Source organism: Rhinatrema bivittatum, chromosome 5 (genome assembly GCF_901001135.1).
Source record: "Rhinatrema bivittatum chromosome 5, aRhiBiv1.1, whole genome shotgun sequence".
Classification (NCBI taxonomy): domain Eukaryota; kingdom Metazoa; phylum Chordata; class Amphibia; order Gymnophiona; family Rhinatrematidae; genus Rhinatrema; species Rhinatrema bivittatum.
In genome coordinates, this window is record NC_042619.1 from 199,322,931 (window position 1) to 199,343,294 (window position 20,364).

At 42.4% G+C, this 20,364-nt stretch overlaps 1 protein-coding gene across 5 annotated transcripts in view; it reads right to left on the bottom strand.

The window, feature by feature from the left end:
* The window catches only part of GK (glycerol kinase), a 381,644-nt gene extending 368,512 nt beyond the window's left edge, over nt 1-13,132 (bottom strand). For all 5 annotated transcript variants that reach the window (XR_003856985.1, XR_003856986.1, XM_029603081.1 and 2 more), the window contains exon 1: nt 12,982-13,132. Coding sequence is in view for 3 of the 5 variants with exons in the window: in XM_029603081.1 (XP_029458941.1) it covers nt 12,982-13,056 (75 nt within the window). In the remaining 2 variants the exon portion in view is untranslated. The remainder of the gene's footprint in view (nt 1-12,981) is intronic.
* Nucleotides 13,133-20,364: the final 7,232 nt, after the last annotated feature.

Below are 20,364 nucleotides of genomic sequence, written 5' to 3' on the forward strand. Positions count from 1 at the left end.
CGACTCCAACATTGCTCTAAGCTGCAGCGGCAAGAAGTAATGGGGAAAAAAGGATTTCCATTCACAAAAAAATGTGGGGAGTAGTTTGCTTGTTACAGCGGTTACTACCCCAAACCAAGTAAGACTGATACTCACTTTCAATGCATATCCAGCATAGCTCTCTGCTTCAATGGCGGGGGTAATGAAGAAAAGTGGATCTATATACAGACAACAACCAACAAGGACTGAATTACATAGTCTGGGTAAACAAATAAGCATGGGTGTAGCTTGCTTATTGAGGTGGTTACTACTCCTAACTAATTAAAGCTAGATATTTCTCTTAGATGCAGTTCCAACACTGGTCTCTACATTAATCGCGGGGGTGGAAGGGAAATAGAACCAAAAGGTTACTAAGGGCCAAGAGTAACAGATAAGTATGAAAAAAAAAAAAAGTGAGAAAGCTTGCTGGGCAGACTGGATGAGCCGTTTGGTCGTCTTTTCTAGGTTTCTTTCAGCGAACAATTGTATTTCGGTAAATTTGTCAAATCTTCTCAAATTTAACTTCTAAAGCTTTAACAACTTGTGCAACAATAATTCACTGATCCCCCCTCGGTTGGAGCATTAGGGGAGGGAGGATCACCATCTGCCATTTTGCCAACCGCTGGCTTGCTTTTCTCCCAGCGATTCATCAGTGGATTTTATCTTTAACAAAGGCGTCCAAAAGTCAGTATGGTCTCAAAAAGGATGGCAAAGCTTTAAAATTTTCTAATTATGCCCTTGGTAGGTATAATGCCAATTGTATTAAGATGTGCTAGGAATAAGGAGTGGGGCCCTGGAGCCGCAAAGCGTCACATCTTCACTCTCGCATCACATCACATGATCCTTGTAATCCATTTATTCTTGGGTTTCTGGATATTCTGAGCTAGTGGGAAAGGGCATCTGTGCTGCACAAAAAGAGTAGGTTTCTTAGCATCACAGCTTGTATCCTATCTGAGCCAATGTAAACCACTAGTTTCTGAAATCAACCTAAGGGGGGGGGGGGGGGGGCAGGGTGTCACATGATGCAGCGCTGGTAAGCAAACTCTGATCCCTCACGCTCTTGACCAACCCCTATTGATCTGCTTTCCCTCCTTTTCGCACACACAAATTAAAAGTGTAAGCTATGGCTAAAAGGCCAACTAAAAAGTCCCTGCAAATGTTGTGGGGGGACCAAATGGTGTGGGCCAAGTACACATGTATAAAGTCAACGGTGGAAAAGGCAGCCACTAGCGAGGAGGCTGGATCAGATAAAGACATGAATGATGACACTTCCTGTCAACATCGTAGAAGCGGTAAAATTGGCCATCAGCCAACAAGATTCATGCTAGCCTAGTTACAAAGCTAGAATCGGTGGAAGAACGAGTGTTGCAAGTAGTTTCAACTATGGGGGTGACAACAGCGCAGTTAGGTAATATCACCGAGCAAATTGAAGAAATGGAAATGTCCCTTACTGCCAAGAGGCAGAGACTAGAGGCCCTGAAATGAGCACACAGGACAGTCTAGAAACAGGATGACTTGGAAAATCAGAACCGGTGCAACCTCCAAGTTAAAGCACCTTAAGCTTTAACCCATATTCTTTATTGTATCATGTTACAATTACTTCCTGCCTCTACCTTCTTCCAGCTATTTAAGCTTCCAAGTTTTTACTCCTTGTTAAATGTAACTTTGCCTTATTCAGCTCTATTATTAATTACTTTAGTTTTTTCTTCAGTTATACCCTTGTTCTATGTAAACCGATCCGATATGGTTATTACTATGAAGGTCGGTATAAAAAAAAGTGTTAAATAAATAAATAAATAAAATTAATTAATTAATAGTAAATCGGAGTGACAGAGTGTAGAAGAAGCAACTGCGGTGGGGATTTTGCTGTCTGGATACCAATGCTGGTTAAGGCTGATTTTAAAATGGATCTTCCACATCACGCCCTAGCACCAGTGCCCAAGGCAAATGAGAGGCCTAGGGCAGTAATATTTCAGGTGCATAACTTTCACAAGGCCCTGCTCATGGAGGTGAGGAGGCAGCAGAAGGAGCTGCAATATCAGGGACAGCGCATCTTCTTATTTAAAGCCTTCTCGGTGGATATTCAGAGGTGTCACGTGGTGTTCACGGAGGTCAAGCAGGAGCTGAGAATTCAGGGCCTGAAGTACGCAATGCTATACCCAGTGCGACAAGTGATCCAGGGAGTCAAGCTGGTGATTTGCAAGTCGGTGCAGGTGGTTCAGCCCTATTGCAGAAGGCACAAAAGGCGAAAGAAAGTGCTCCAAAAGATTTTTAATGAAGAAATTTGATGCCAGATATCCTTAACCAATAGCATTGGGGTATTGGTCTCTTCCCTTTTTCTCTCTTTCAACTTTCCTCGGGGAGGATGTTTATGATTTTAGTCCCGCCAACGCATGTTTCAGTTTTATCATGGAGGTTTAGCGGTTATCCTCGATTACATTGTATAATGTCTTAGAAATGTAGGGGGAGGGGTACAGGAAAAAATGGAAAAAAGTTGGACAGATTATTAGGGAAGGGGAGAAGAATATGGCTCCTTTTTTTTTTTATTTCCTGCTTATGTCGTCTCAGAGACCTGCACTCCAGAATTCCTTGAATCGGTGGAGGTTCTTAAAGAGGATAGCAATGGTCAAACCTGAAACTGTCGAACGCAGCATAGACAGGCTCCATGGTCTGTTTGTTAGAGATGAGAATGCCTGCAGATGGTGTCAAAAGACAGACTGTGCTTTCACCAAGAGCTGGAGTACCTTCAGTGGACAGAGGTTGGGGGTGTTGGACTTCGACATGAGAGGGGCCCAGGGAAGCTGACTGGAGGGCTGGGGTGGTCTTTGGATGTCTCCCACTTGTCCTGGTTCTCTCGTTAGGAAGGGTGAAGATATGGAGTTAGAAGGGGGATTAGGTAGGAGTTGAGTTAGTTGAGCTCAAACCAGAAATGTGGATAATGAATCTGTCAGATGCAAAAACACTTGTTCTCCTCCAAACACAGACTATGGCTAGCTCATCTCTTAATGTTATCTCCTTAAATGTTTGGGGAATAGGGTCTCCGATCAAAAGAAGGCAGATTCTTAAGGAAATGCACCTGATGTGGAGCACTCTAAATTAGAAAGACATGGTTTAATGGAAAACAGTCAACATGGATTTACCCAAGGGAAGTCTAGCCTCACAAATCTGCTTCATTTCTTTTGAGGGGATTAACAAATGTGGTGTATTTGGATTTTCAGAAGACATTTGACAAAGTCCCTCATGAGAGGCTTCTAAGAAAACTAAAAAGTCAAGGGATAGGAGGCGATGTCCTTTCGTGGATTACAAACTGGTTAAAAAAAAGAAATCACTTTTTCCAAGCCGAAAGGGTGGTGCGGGAGTTGGCCTTGGGGTAAACACAATTTGAGACTTGGTGCAATCAAGCAGATATCTTGAAGAAGGCAATCTCCCAAGTATATAATTATCTTATTAAAGACCCAAAGATTAAACCTGTGTATATGTGGGCTTGGGAGAGAGACTTGGTGCATCCTCTGACAGAGGAATCTTGGGACCAGGTTTTTTACCATACAAAGCAAGGATCCCCATACTCTCAATTAACTGAAAACAGGTACAAGATTTTACTGCGGTGGTATTGTACTCCAGCTAAGATACACAAATTTAATTCTACCTATGATGCTAGATGCTGGAAGGGTGTGGAGTAGAAGGCGCATTTTTTCACATGTGGTGGTCATGTATTTTCATAGAACAGTTCTGGACGTTGATTACTTAACTTATAAGAGACATTTTAGGGACAGGGATTATTCTCACTCCTGAGCATGTATTATTAAATTTACACTATGATGTTAAAGCAGATCAGGGAAAACTCATTTCCTTTATTCTATTGGCAGCGAAGTGCAAAATAGCTTTAAAATGGAAGACAGCTGGCCCTCTCTCAATAGGAACAGTTTATTCCAGGTTAAGTAAATTAAGTTTGTTACATGCAAAAACAAGGTTCCCCCAGACCCTGAGATGCGATCCAAAGCCAGAAGATTTGGCAACCATTCCGGGACTGGCAGGAGCAGAGAAGATTGGAAGGTCAGGAGGTTTAACACCACCACAGGATTGAACCAAGTAACATTCATCTCAATGTTGAAATGCAATATCTTTGGGACTGAATGTCCGATTTCTATCATCCTCTCACACACCATAGGGGGAGGACAGAAATGATGTGGATAAATACTGTAAATGAATGACAACACATTGTTTTGTAAAACAGTTATATTTCATTCTATCAGCATGTTTAATGTTATACATTTAAATATTTCAATAAAAACAAATAAAAAAAGAAAATAGAATAGAATTAAATGATTTGCTTTCTCAGTGGAAAAAAGTAAACAGTGGCTTGCCTCAGGGATCTGTATTTGGACCGGTGTTTTTCAATATATTTATAAATAATCTGGAAAGGTATACGATTGAGGTAATCAAATTTGCAGATGCTACAAAATTATTCAGAGTAGTTAAACCACAGGCAGATTATGATAAATTACAGGAGGACCTTGCGAAACTGGAAGATTGGGCATCCAAATGCCAGATGAAATTTAATGTGGATAAGTGCAAGGTGATGCATACAGGGAAAAATAACCCTTGCTGTAGTTACACGATGTTAGGTTCCATATATGGAGCTAACACCCAGGCAAAAGATCTAGGCATCATAGTGGATAATACATTGACATAGTCAGCTCAGTGGGCTGCAGCAGTCAAAAAAGCAAACAATGTTAGGAATTATTAGGAAGGGAATAGTAAGTAAAACGGAAAATGTCATAATGCCTCTGTATCGCTCCATGGTGAGACCACACTGAGTACTGTATACAATTCTGGTCACTGCATCTCAAAAGAGATATATTGCGATAGAGAAGGTACAGAGAAGGGTGACCAAAATGATAAAGGAGATGGAACGGCTCCCCTCTGAGGAAAGGTTAAAGAGGTTAGAGCTGTTCAGCTTGGAGAAGACACGGCTGAGGAGGGATATGATAGAGGTCTTTAAAATCTTGAGAGGTCTAGAATGGGTAAATATGAATCATTTATTTACTCCTTTGGATAACAGAAGGACTAGGGGGCACTCCATGAAGTTAGCAAGTAGCACATTAAAACTAATTAGAGAGAATTCTTTTTCACTCAACACATAATTAAGCTCTGGAATTTATTGCCAGAGGATGTGGTTAGTGCAGTTAGTGTAGCTTGGTTTAAAAAAAGGTTTGGATAAGTTCATGGAAGAGAAGTCCATTAACTGCTATTAATCAAGTTGTCTTAGAGAATAGCCACTGCTATTACTAGCATCAGTAGTATGAGATCTACTTAGTATTTGGGTACTTGCCAGGTTCTTGTAGCCTGGATTGGCCACTCTTGGAAACAGGATACTGGGCTTGATGGATCCTTGTTCTGATCCAGTATGGCAATTTCTTATGTTCATTCTGTACCTCAAACTTGCCTAAAGCCCAACTGATGTGTGTCCAGCACATTATTGCTTTCCAAAAACTTCTCTAACTGTAATAGAACCCATTTTTCTAAGAGTTTTGCCACAGTAGGTAGACTGGATATATGACAAAAGTTTGTGAGTGCTACACTAGAAACTGAGTTGTGCTTTTTGATTCACTGTTTTAAATGATGTGGAATATAGCTATAGTTAAGGGATGTCATATGCTGTGCCGAAGGCGCAGGAAGTGCTTCCTTTTCATCGTGGGCAGCAAAAATTACCATTTATGGTAACTGTCCTCACTCCTCTCAAAGAGATGTCCAATGCTACTGTGCCATTTGTGTATTTCTTTCCTGCAGTGGAAACAGACTGAAGGGTGCTACATCAGAAAAGGAACAGAGAAAAGGATGATGGATGAATGGTAAAACCCTCTACTACATATAGCCCTAGAACAAAAGCTTTATCTGAATAGGACATGCATTTCATGTCCCACCATACAAATAGTGAGCAGCAGCCTAGTGGTTAGAACAGTGCACTATTAACCCAAGAAACCAGGGTTCAAATCCTACTGCTGCTCCTTGTGACCTTGGGTAACTCACTACGTTACCTGAGGTACAAACTTAGATTACAAACCCTACTGAGGATAGGATACAGCACTTTGAAGTTCCAAAAAGCAGAATACAAAGTAAAATAAATAAATAAATTGGATAAATTGTTAACTAAACAGATTTTTCCATTTGTAAGACTTTCTCTGACCCATTGCACCAAATGAGGAAGAACAGCAGGGGTTCTAGTCTCTTTCCTCCAGGCAGCTTGCAGGGAAGAGAGAGAGAGGAGAGCCTGGAGCAGACAGAGCAAAGAACAGCCATTCTGCTACCTATTTCAGCCCATCACCTCCTATTCTGCAGAGGACAGGAGGAAAGTGTGTGCTCTGCAGCCTGAAGAACACATACAGGGGGGCAGACACAAAATGAATACGTAGAAAAAAAAAAAAAAGCCAAAAAAAACAGGCGCTCGCACTGAGCGCCTGTTTTCCTAACGCGCATCCATCCACCTTTCCTGGGCAAAGCGATTCAATATGATGAGGTGCCATGCTAAACAGGACGCGTTAGGGATCAATTGTGCATCCCTAACGCATCCTTGTCACAGCAGAAGTGGCCGAGCACGGGATAGGAAAAACAGACACTCAATTTATGTGCAGTTAACTCCCAATTTATCAGTGTCTGTTTTCCTAACCTGACCACCATCAAAAGTTGTTTTTTTTCCTCCTGATGCTGCTTTCTGTGGCTCTTCCTACTTAATAAAGAGATGAAATTAAGTAGGAGGAACCACAGAAAAGCAATTCTCTTCTTTTTTGTGGAGGCTTGGGGCACCACAAGACTTAATGCCAGCTCCAGGGCTAGCTTTAATTTTTGTGAGTAAAAACATATACATCTGGCACACAGTCATTTTTTTGCTTAGGGGTAATAGCTAATAGCCTCATCTACATGGCATTTACATGTGATGAGAGCTACGTGCCCTGGTTTGGACATACTAATTCCTTTATTGCATCAAGAGTTATTCTAGTGCGTCCAACCGTGCATACTGTAATGCATCGACCCCAGAGAGGGGTTTAATTAGCACAAGTTTGAAACGTGTGGCCAGTATTGTTAATCATCAAGGATTCAACCCTGCCTACTACGTTACTGCTTACAAACTTCAAACTTGTGTAATGCAATGCTATTTTGTGTGTCTGTTACCAAGGGCTTAATTTCTAAAAGAACAATCTAGAATAGTGTTCTGCCACCTTTTATCCAGGACACGAGGAAGTGGAGCAAAGCTGATAGGGTAAATTAGTTCTGTGGGTGAAGAACAGCTGGGGATGGAGGATCTCTGGGACAATGAGGAAGAAGAGTGTATTCAAGAAGGGGGAATTGGATTCAGATAATAGCCAATGCTGGGCCCCGATATGCAGACATCAGGGACAAAGCACAGGACTGCTTCGATGGCCAAGTCCAAATACAAAGCAGCATTGTCTGAATTATCATGAAGGCTGCTCACCCTGTAAACGTGTTGCCAGCAATAATTTTGTTATGGGTTTGACAGATACTTGTTTTGGATTGTAAATATTGCTACCCTTAACATAAAGCTTGGGGTGTAGCTTGCACAGAACGGCAGTAGAGACATGGAGGTAGCCTGCACTGAGTGGCATAAGAAGACCATTTGGTCTTTTTCTGCCATCATTACTTCTTATTCAATGGCACTTCTTACCTGCCCCTCCAGACAAGCCTGGGGCAGGGTACAAGAAAAAAGACCTATAAAATACAAATAAGAACAGGTTACAATCAAATCAACATAAGAAGTGGGTCGAAAGGGGGTGATCACTGTTACTATGTTAATTTTGTTTGGGATTGTGTGTGCATATTTGGGTCCAGGTCCCACCCCCACTCCATTGCACATGTCACTCCTGGCTTTGACTCCCTTCTTTCCCCCTTCCACTTTTTTTTTTTTTTAATTTACAAATTAATCCCTGCCACCAACATGGGTTACGTTAGTACATCACGCTCATAAGCTTAAGTCACGAAGGTCTTCGCCCATTTTGTACCTATAATAGAGAAATTAAGAAAGTAACTAACTAATAGTTTGAGTCTCCTGGTTAAACCGTCCCCCACATCTGGGCTTTCACAGTGCGTTTACTTTTAGCAGAATGAATAAGAAAATTCCTGGAACTGTGTTTAGATGGAGGAGGAATAACACATAGAATGCCATTTTCAAGATGAACATGCCATGTATTGCCCCCATTCTGCCATCCACGAATGGCAGGCGCAAAGGATATTGGTACTCTGTACAAAGGTAACTTGTAGGAAATTGTTGAAACAACTACCTGGGGAGTTTCCTTTTAAACAATGAGCTCAAAGACCATGGGTACAAAGTACCAGCATCCTTTGCAGCAGTGCAAGTCTCTGAATATGGCCATCACGCTCTAGCAATCTAGTCAGCAGATGACTGGGGAACAGTCCAACTTTCTGTTCTTTTAAGATTGTGTAATTCATCCTCCTCCCTTTATTCACTAGTTACAACAGGCATGGAGATGATGAAAATCAGCTCAGCTAGCCACTGTGCAGTTAACTCCCAAAACCTCTGTGAAATTGGCAACAATGTCAGCATCTATCTAGACTCCTGAACACTCAAGTCACACAAACTACAATTTTATTCTGAAAGATATCAGTAAGTAGCCCACTTCTGATTATGTCCAAGAAGGATACATCAGTCAAACATAAAAGACGCTCTGAAAATATTTCGGTATCTGAGCTTCCAGAAACATTACACAGGAACAGGAAGCAGACACTTTCTGAAGTGTGTTAAAAGAAGGAAATACTTGGGTTTATAGATTTTAGATATGTTATGCTGACATTTTCATTTTGCCAGTATGAGAAACATATATGCATTTCTTTCCCTAGGAAAGAATTGGGAGCCCTCCCATTCTCACATGGATAGTGCAACTTAACATGGGGCATTAGGGCTGCAAGGCCTCAGAGAGATATATTGTGCAAGATCCAAATATATGGCGACTATAAAATTTACACTTTTTATTAAGTAAAACAAACTTGGGAAAACAAATTTCAGGTAAGAAACACAGGAGTCCAGCTGTTGTCTTTTATAGTTATACAACAGGAGAAGCTTTGGTTATAAAGTAATCCTCAATGATTGGAAAAGTGATTTATCTAGTTTCTGTCCTATCAACAAAAAATAAAGGTGGTATACTAAATTATTTTTGGCTGCTAGTATATCACAGGGCACAGATGAAAAAATAAATAGAAGCAGTCATATACATAATCACCCAATCTAGATAAAATTATACCCAGTGAGATAATCGAGCTTAACCATACTTCCAAAATGTGTTGTAGTGTGGAAAAAAAAAAAAAAAGTCACCCAAAAAAAACACCAGTGCAAGACCTGATTTGTTCAAAACCATTCAGATCAAACACTTAAGTTATCTGAAGGCAAAAAATCTGATTAATTTAATTTAGTAATCTAAAGATTTTCAAACCTAAACTTTGAGGGGATTTTTAGCTCAAGATGATTCTGCTCCTACAGTAAGTACATGCTGCCTCACTACTTTTCCTCCACCAGTCAATACTCCAGCACTTCCAATTTCAAGAAATACTATGTATATATACACACACACACACAGAACCCTTTCCCAAATAATTTAAACAATTTCATACATTTACACTATCACCATAACCTACACCAACAAATGTAAATTAACTTTTTTTCTATATTATACATACCCTTAACTATGCCAAATGCTGATTTCACATAATGCACAGTCAGCTAATCTCTTCTGTCCCATCCTACCACAACAAATAGAATTGAAAAAGGTTTCATAAACTAAATATAAAAGATTAATATGCAAATTAAAATCACATAAATCCTTCAATAAATTACCACAATAAAGAAAAAGCAACAGCCAGTAATTTACAAATGTGGTTCATGCTCAAACGAATAACTGCATGAACCACTATTGTCAGTTACTGGATTTCAAGAAGGTTTCATAAACTATTTGTGGTGTTAGGATGGGAGGGAAGATATTACTGACTACAAAGCCATGCATTATGTGAAACATTTGGCATAGTAAGGGTATGTAGAATACAGTTGATTTGATTTTGTGAGTGTAGTTATGATGATAGCATGAACATTTAAGTTTATTTGTGCACATTTGATTTAGCTGAAGATCAGAATTTGACGATTCTTATAAGAGGTTGTTTGAATATTGTCTCCTGATGAATCTGTATATGGGCAAAACAAGGGTCCCTTGTTGGGATATGCTTTAACTGAATATATATTTAAGAAGAATATTCCGCTTCTGTATAGAAAAAACTGGCATTGTTAAGGTCACACATGTAGCATTTATAAAATAAATGACGACTATTTGATAACATGAAGTAGTGATATACTTAATCTTCACTACATAAAAAATTGTGAATGATACATTGGAAATATTTTTGTTGATACCTTTTATATTGTGTTGAAAATGTTCTCATTTGGAGATTAGCTCAAGCACTGTCATACTTTGTAAGCTTTAAGAACAATGTTTTTTATTTCATGTGTGAGAGGGTAATTCATGAGTAGTTTATCTTCAGGTTATGAATGAGTATGAAAGGTTTGTTTTCATATTTATAGATTTTGTAAATAAACATGATTCATGTTGTGAAAGTGCATTTTTGTATATATTTTGTATTGCCTGTCATTGCCACTTTAAGCTAATATAATAATTTAGACTGAATAGTTGTATAATTGATGTATGAAATTGTTTAAATTATTTGGAAAAGGGTTCTGTTTGTATTTATACATAGTGTTATCGTAAACTCTGTATTTCTTTTGCCTTCTATTATATTTTACCATATGGTTATCATTCAAGAAAACACACCCCATGCCATGACTACTGCTGCCACCACAATCCTAATGCCCTAGAGGGGAGAAATGAAGGAAGAGAGAAAGCAAAGAGCTTGGAAATAAGATGAAAATGAAGACCTGGGAGATGACAGAAAAGTCAGGAGGTGGAAGAAGACTCAAAGAAAGTGGTAGACAAAAGGTTAGAGAGGGGGTGGTAGTTGGGGTACTGATAGTAAGGGATATGAAACATATGAAATAACAAAAAGTTAGAGGAAAGAACAAGGAAGAAACATCTAGTGAAGAATGAGGGATATGGTGGACGTCAGGGTGAGAAGGAAGATAGGGAGTCTTTAGGAGGTGCAAGTCAGAGGGCTCAAGTGGGAATTAAAAGATGTAGGCAGAGAGTTATGGGATACCAAATGAGGGGCAGACAAAAGGCATAGGAGATGGAACAACAGTACTTGAGAGAGAGAGAGAGAGAAGGATTTGGACTGTAAGGGACTGAGCTGACAAAAGACCTGGGATAGGACACAAGTCAAGAGGTGACAGGTTCTGGCAGGGGGGGGGGGCAGAGTACAGGATAGTTACTTCCCTCTAAGTGCCTGTTAAGCAACTGGCATTGCGGGGGGGGGGGGGGGGGGGGGAAGGAGGGAAGGGGACAGAGAAAGTACACTGCAATAATTTGGTTTCTCTTCATTTTCCCATCCAGTCTCTCTGAAATTATCTCAATTTAAAAACTCTCTGCTATCCCATATTAAGTCATTTCCCTTCTAAATACATATGGAGGAACATTTCAACATCTCGAGTTGAGTAATCATATATGCAATTATTTTCGTTAATGCTCAGCTAAAAGGATCTTCTACTTTATGCACAGGGTCCAAAGACCAAGGAAGAGATAACTGCCTGTAAACAAAGATCCAAGGTCACATAAAAGACAGTATTCTAAGAGAACTAGGTGCCTAACCACAGTTAAGTACCTAGATCTTCAGGTATGAAAACTAGCAAAGCAAAATAAAGTTGCACAGTTTCACAACATGCCTATACTCAGCCACTTGGCAAGTAATCATGAATAAGAAGTTCTGGTGTGCCCAGGAAAAGGGGGGGGGGGGGGGGGGGGGGGGGGGGGGGGGGAAGGAAGTTGATCAGGGAAGAAAACTACACGAGTTTAAATGAATTTTATCCCCTACAGCCCCAGCTGCACTAACAGGCGGCAGAGGAAATCAAGAAGTACTTCTTACATATTACACATGGGGCCTGGATCAGAGCCCACAAGTCCCTCACTAACCCCCTCCTAGACACACAGGGGCAGGTCTAGTCCAAGTGGTACCCTATCTCAAAACTGAAATTGGTGATGCAACCCCAGTGAAAAATATCAGCTTACTGCAGCTTCGCTCTTACCTTCCATTCCTGTCATAGCCCTGCCAACAATAGAGCAGTGCTTGATCCCAACACTTTTAAAAGTCCACTTCCTGCTGCTGGCATCTGACGCTCTCCCCCGTTACTCCCGCACATGCACGAGGCGCCAGATGCTGCCATGGGCAGATTGCTGGGCAGACTGGATAAACCATTTGGCCTTTATCTGCGGTCTCTACTATGTCATTCTGTGGTTTAAAAAGTATACCCCCACGTGTGAAACAGGCACCAAGTGCCAGACCCCCAGCACTTCTCCCCTGTTGGCACAAGCGGTGCTATCACCACTTTGGGGGAAAAGTGGCCCTTGTCAGCATACCTTTTGCCCTGGGGATGCGGGGCACAGATAGCGAGAGATGGGAGCAGCCCTTCTTCAGCCCCATAGATCCGATCCCAAAAGGGAAAGCAGCAATTTTTCTGCTAAACAGCCACTTAGGGAGAGAGAGCACTGGTACCCTCTAGCGCTTAGCACCCTGTGCAGTCGAACAGGACACGCACCCCATAAGTCAGCCCTACACAGGAGAGGAGAAGAAAGAGGCGAAAAATTCGAACAGACCTTCCTCCCACAGGGACAGATTCCATAGGTCTTTCACTAGACACATTCACACACAACGGGAGCAGACTAAGGGTCACACACACACACACACTAGGCAGGGAAGACTCGTCCTTCGCATAATATGAGGAGGAGGAGGGGGATGCAAAGCCCTCCGCATGCATGGCTCCGACCCTCCCCGCATACTGACCAGGAACCTAGAGGAACTCGTGCCCTGGTCGATTGCTCCCACAAGCGGCCCAATTGTCCTTTCAAACGACGCCATGAATCCGAATCTCGGTGCCCTTAATGCCTGCAAACGGTCTAACCACGTCACCAGCTTAAGAGGCGCGCTACCACCGCCAGCCAATAGCAGCGGGCTGCGAACCGGACCCTGCCTGTGGGCGCCAAAACAGGTCCCCCCGCCCCTCTCTCAGAACGATGGAACGCCCCAGCCCCAGCCCCGCCCCCCTCTATTCTCTCAAGACTCAGGAGGCGGAGGAAGAAAGGCGGGAGCGCCGCGGCTCCGCCCCTCTCTTCCCGCCCTCTCTTCATTCTTTCACGACTCGGGAGGCGGAGGAGGAGCGGCAGGAGCGCCCCTCCTTCTGCCCGCCCTCACTCCCCTTTTCCCGCCCCCCTCTTCATTCTCTTAAAACTCTTTCAGGGCGGTGCAGTATGGACGCGTTAAAAACAGGTGTACAAAGTGTCCATCCACCTCTCCTGGGTGTGCGATGCGATATGCAAATGAACAGCGCTTTAAAAAGGATGCGCTAGGGGAAATGTGCGACCCTAGTGCCTCCTTGGCATTGGATGCCCAGGAAACGTGGCTGTGGCACAACCATGGGTTAAGAAAATGGATGCTCAATTAACAAGCATCTGTTTTCCAAACCCACACCAGTTTGCCTAACCTTACTGCCATCAAGCAGGGCCAGCGGAAGCACTAGGCGAGCTAGGCCTGGGCCTAGGTCGCCAACCATTATGGGGCACGAGCCATATTGGGCCACTTGAGGCGGCTCCAAAGAGGAGTGGAGTTTTGAATCTCACTTTTTGCTACCACCGCTTGCGGCCCAAAAAACCGAGAGGTAGGAGTTGGGTCCACAACCGGGGGTGGGGGGGTGTTGGTGTGATTGGGAGGGGAGGGGGTGGCACAAGGCAGAAGGTGCCTAAGGCGTCTAATCCCCTTGCGACAGCCCTGCCGTCAAGACTTTTTTTTTTCATGTTGCTGCCTTATATGGTTCCTCCTATTTAGTATCGTGACTATATTAAGTCAGAGGAACTTGACTTGGGGCACCTTAAGACTTAATGCCAGCTCTGGGGCTAGCATTCATTTTTGAGGGTTAAAACGTGTGCATCAGATGCATGGTAATTTTTTACATTGGGGCTACTACCTAATAGCTTCATCAACTTAGCATTTACATATGATGAGCAGTATTAGCTACATGCAGGTTTGGATGTGTGTTTTGGATGCACTAATCCTATTATTGCATGGGAGTTAGTCTAGCGCGTCCAGCCACAAGTCAAGCTGTGCCTAGGCTGAGCGCATTATATTGCATCAGCCCCATGATGAGGAGGAGGAATGGCATAAGTGCCTTGCCCTCTTTCCCCAGGACTCAGAGGTGGAGGTGGAGAGAGAGAAGACTGAATGCTAGACTGGAATGAGTCTGATGCTGGGTTTCTGTGCTTCAGTGCCAGGGAGAGAACATAAGAACCACCGTACTGACTCAGGCTGAGGATCCAACAGTGGTCATTCCAGGTAACAAGTACCTGGCAGGATCCCAAACAGTAGACAAAGCTCATGCTGTTATTGCAGAGGCAAGCAGCTGTTGCTGCTTGTACTACTACTACTAAATATTTCTTTAGCACTACTCGACGTATGGAGTGCAGTGGCTTTCCCCAAGTCTACCTGGTTAATAGTTTATGGTCAGGGTAGGTGCATGGATATTAGGGGATCTGGGCAGAACTTTGGTCCAGCGGATTTCTCCCTTCATTGACAGCATTGGCTCTGGTCCATCAACACCCCTTCCTCCATCAATCTCTTTCTAAACCCTCTGCCAAGCATCCCCCACCCTTAGTGCCCAATATTACCTTTCTTTCCTTGCCCAGCATATATTCATCTTCCTACCCTCAGCATTCTTTCTCTTCCCTCTACTCCATGCCTATCATACCAACGAGTCCTGCTGTTGCTCCTTGTGACCTTGGGCAAGTCACTTTACCCTCCATTGCCTCAGGTACAAAACTTAGATTGTAAGCCCTCTGGGGATAGGGAAATACCTACAGTCCCTGAATGTAAACCGATGTGATATCTTAGATAGAATATCGGTATATAAAAATAAATAAATAAATAAACATCAGTCTCTTTGCCTTCTTTCCACAGTGTCAGCATCCTCTCTCTATCAGCTCTGCCAACTGCTCAGCACTTTCTCGCTGTTTCTACCCTGTCACCAGTTCAGCATGCTCTCTCTTTCTCTACCCCCATCCACTCGGCATATACACTCTCCTCCACCCCTCCATCCACCCAGCACTTCCTCTTTTTTTCTCTACCCTTCATCTGCCCAGTTTCCTCTGCCTCTCCATCCCTCCTCTCTTACCCAACATTCATTACTTCCCTCTCCTCCTAATGCAGAAGCTCCAGGCCTCTTCCTTTTTTTCTACAGCTTCTGGTGGGATGGGCTCCTACACAGGCCCCAGGCATCTTCCTGTTCTTCAGCTGATGGCAATATGGGTTTTGCCAGCAGATCCAGGCTTTGCATTGGCAGGATTTTGTCATCCCTACAATTTTAGAGCTCTAATCAACCACATAGTTTGCCTCATAGAAGCATCAGTCCTATTTATGGACTTTTCCTCCAGGAACATGTCCAAATTTTTTTAAACATAGGAACACTAACTGTCTTTATTTATTTATGAATTTATTTATTTATTTATTTATTTATTTAGACATTTATATTCTGCCAATAATAACGTTATGCTTCACAGATTACAGCTTCAACATAAAATACAATCTTAAAAACACACATGACAAATAGGTGCATAAAAATCAGTAGAATCTTAAATCTGTCATCTATCTAGCTTTCTAATGGGAAAGCTTCTAAATACAATAGACTTTTTAATGTCTTTCTAAATAACTTAAAATCTGTTAAAAAACATAACTCATCTGATAGTGTGTTCCATAAATCTGGACCCATAATAGACAATGCTCATGTAACTGAGCTTTTTTAACTCCTGGAATCTCAAGCAGTTATGAATAGACAGAACACAAAATTCTTCCTGGTTTGTACTTAGAGATGAATTTTAAAAGCCTGACACACGCATTAATTAGGGCATGCACGACAAAGTCAGGCTTATGTGTGCAGAGCAGAATTTAAAAGCTGTCGAGATACACATGTATCTCCTGGAGCATGCACATCTAGAAGGTTTTCAAAAAGGGGCGGGGCATTGGTGTTTCGGGGCATGAGCCAAAGATGTATGCATAAATCCTGACACGACCCAGCTCGCACTGAGGCCCTCTGCTGCGTAACTTTACTTCTGCTGTGGATGCCATATAAGTAAAAATTTAAAGATGCTAAGACTTTCTTTACCTGCTTTACCTGCGCTGTCGACCCAATCCGGGGGTAAGAGAGAATTCCCTCTGGCCCCCACGGAGTGTTGCAGTGGACAAACATGAGGGGCGGAACCCGGAACCGGAAACCCTAAGGAGCGTGCGGCTGTGTCAGGCTTAGCCTGGCTTTGCCTGGAATTGATCTGGAATTGATTTGAATTTAATGATATTTCAACTCAGGTAGGAAAAATTTAAGGTCGGTGATCCAATTTTCTTCTTCAAAGAGAATCCCTACAGTTTTGATAGTGGTACAAGAGTAACTGACTGAGTCATTGAAGTATCCAGGGTTCCATTTTAATTATCTTTACAAACTATGCCTCATACTAAGAGAAAGGCAAAACTGAAGCCTATCTCTAATATTGTTAATGTGGATCCTGGACAGCGATCTGTCTCAGATTGGTTGGAATCTCCTCAAATAAGCCCCGAAGTACAGACCGCTGTGGAGGAGGATTTAGAGCATAATTCCCCCACCCCCCCCCCCCCCAACCTGGTCTCTGAAATATCTTTAAGTTCTGGGGCACCGGATACACCATCTCCACCTGGCTATAAAGGGCTTGTCCCTTTAGGAGAGCCAGGATTAACCCGAGAGGTTGGTGAAGGACAAGGAAGAAAGCAGGAAGAAGAATTGAAGGAGACATTGCAAATAGAAATAGATCCTCAAGTATCTATAGAATTTGAATCTAGTGTGGATGGAAGATCCCAAATTGATCCCAGAGAAGCAAGTACACGTAAGACATCTAAGATTAAAAATGATGATTCTACAAAATTAGATCCAGTTAGAACTGTTGCTCTTAAACCTAGTAATATAACTCTAGAAACAATATGGAATTATATAGTAAAGTTGGACGCCCTAATTGTATATTTAATGAAGAGGTTAGACATACATACTTCCTTAAAGGAGAATATTGGTAACACTGAAAATCAGCAGAAGAAGATTAGTGATATTGATAATCGAGTTAAGGGTATAGAAAAAATTCAAGAATATCAGATAAAAAATGAAATGATACTTCAAAGAAAGACTGAAAGTCTGGAGAATACAGTTAGAGCATTACATTTAAGGATAACTAATTTTCCCATTTCTAGTTATATTGGTCCAATTGAATTATTTAAATCCTATGTCACAAAAATTCTTAATATACCTGATCAAGTATATCCAGTGATTGTCAGGGCCTTTTATGTTGGGTTAAAGAGAAAAATAAATTTAAAAAAACACACATGACAAATAGGTGCATAAAAATCAGTAGAATCTTAAATCTGTCATTTATGTATTTATTTAGCGATTTTCTATACCGGCATTCAAGATAAAATCTCATCATGCCGGTTTACATTTAACAGGGGGTGAAAAAATACATAACAAATTGTAGCAAGTGAAAAGAAAAAAAAAACTCTGCAGTTACAATAAAACAGGGTAGATTCAAACTGGGAGGAGGAAAGTCTATAGGAAAATTAACATAGAGAGCAATTATTTACAGAGTTCATCTTTCTAGCTTTCTAATGGGAAAGCTTCTAAATACAATAGACTTTTTAATGTCTTTCTAAATAACTTAAAATCTGTTAAAAAACATAACTCATCTGATAGTGTGTTCCATAAATCTGGACCCACAATAGACAATGCTCATGTAACTGAGCTTCTTTAACTCCTGGAATCTCAAGCAGTTATGAATAGACAGAACATAAAATTCTTCCTGGTTTACACTTAGAGATGAATTTTAAAAGCCTGACACGCGCATTAATTAGGGCATGCACGACAAAGTCAGGCTTATGTGTGCAAAGCAGAATTTAAAAGCTGTCGAGATTAGGGATGTGAATCGTTTTTTGACGATTTAAAATATCGTCCGATATATTTTAAATCGTCAAAAAATCGTTAGGGCCACGATACAATACCAATTCCCCCGATTTATCATTAAAAAATCGTAAATCGGGGGAAGGGGGAGGGCAGGAAAACCGGCACACTAAAACCCCCTAAAACCCACCCCCGACCCTTTAAATTAAATCCCCCACCCTCCCGAACCCCCCCCCCCAATGCTTTAAATTACCTGGGGATCCGGCGGTGGTCCAGAACGGCAGCGGTCCGGAACGGCCCCCTCAATAGAATCGTGTTGTCTTCAGCCGGCGCCATTTTTCAAAATGGCCGCCGCAAAATGGCGGCGGCCATAGACAAAAACGATTCGACGGAGGAGATCGTTCCGGACCCCCGCTGGACTTTTGGCAAGTCTTGTGGGGGTCAGGAGGCCCCCCCAAGCTGGCCAAAAGTTTCCTGGGAGTCCAGCGGGGTTCCGGGAGCGATTTCTTGCCGCGAATCATTTTCGTACGGAAAATGGCGCCGGCAGGAGATCGACTGCAGGAGGTCGTTCACCGGGGGTTCCGGACCGCCGCTGAACGACCTCCTGCACTCGATCTCCTGCCGGCGCCATTTTCCGTACGAAAACGATTCGCGGCAAGAAATCGCTCCCGGAACCCCGCTGGACTCCCAGGAAACTTTTGGCCAGCTTGGGGGGGCCTCCTGACCCCCACAAGACTTGCCAAAAGTCCAGCGGGGGTCCGGAACGACCTCCTCCGTCGAATCATTTTTGTCTATGGCCGCCGCCATTTTGCGGCGGCCATTTTGAAAAATGGCGCCGGCTGAAGACAACACGATTCTATTGAGGGGGCCGTTCCGGACCGCCGCCGTTCTGGACCACCGCCGGATCCCCAGGTAATTTAAAGCATTTGGGGGGGGGGTTCGGGAGGGTGGGGGATTTAATTTAAAGGGTCGGGGTGGGTTTTAGGGGGGTTTAGTGTGCCGGCTCACGATTTTAACAATTTTTCACGATAGTTTACACACCCAAACGGCAACAATACGATTCCCTCCCCCTCCCAGCCGAAATCGATCGTTAAGACGATCGAGGACACGATTCACATCTCTAGTCGAGATACACGTATCTCCTGGAGCATGCACATCTAGAAGGTTTTCAAAAAGGGGTGGGGCATGGGTGTTTCGGGGCATGAATCAAAGATGTATGCATAAATCCTGACACGACCAAGCTCGCACTGCGTAACTTTACTTCTGCTATGGATGCCATATAAGTAAAAATTTAAAGAAAAATAGGCAGATCTGCGGGGAGTGAAAGCTATCAAATGGGGGTGGGGGATTGGAGGTCCTAACTATTAACAGGATGAACTGGTAAAACTGGGAATGGCATCGGCGTACACCCCTTTTAAAATCCCCCGATTTATGTGGTAGAAGTGGGATTTGTGCACACATGCACACGTGCACATGGCCAGGCTATTTTACAACATGTGCATATATAAGCTCGTGTGTTATAAAAATGACTGCGTACCTTGATGTGGGACAATGTATGCACACAGATGTGCGTACACATGCTGATTTGAAAGTTACTGTCCCAGTAAATAATCCAACTAGATACTTGAGGGCCCACTTCTTGCTAGAATCTTAAACCAATGTAAGCACTTTGAATTTAATTCTTTGCCACACTGGCAACCAATGAAGCTGCTTGAGTAAAGGCTTAATATGTTTTCTCTTTGAAGCTTTTAAAATTAATCACACAGTCAAATTCTGCAAAAGTTGTAAAGAGCACGTAATATTTAAGGAGCCCGACTTATAATAAGTTACAATGGGTCTATATAATTATTCAAGATCAATTGCTCTCTTTTAATCCCTTAACCAGGGATTGGGATCTAACCCAATTCTCTCCCCCCCCCCCCCTCCCGCCGCCCCCTTATTACTAAGAAAATTAACTAGTTGGGAAGGAAGAAAAAACTGAAATGAAACACCCTGATATTTTATCTGGCATTTACATGGAAGTTGAGAACAAATAGTGCTCCCAACTGTAAAACTCTAGGTTTTAATAACAGGAATTGGCGTCTGCGCTTCTGTGTTTGCCTAGAGAGATCAGGGAAGATCTGTATTTTACAATTCAGGAATATTTCCTTCCGATGTAGAAAGTATTTTTTGAAAATCCACTCTTTATCTGAGTCAAGTAGAAACGTGACGATCAG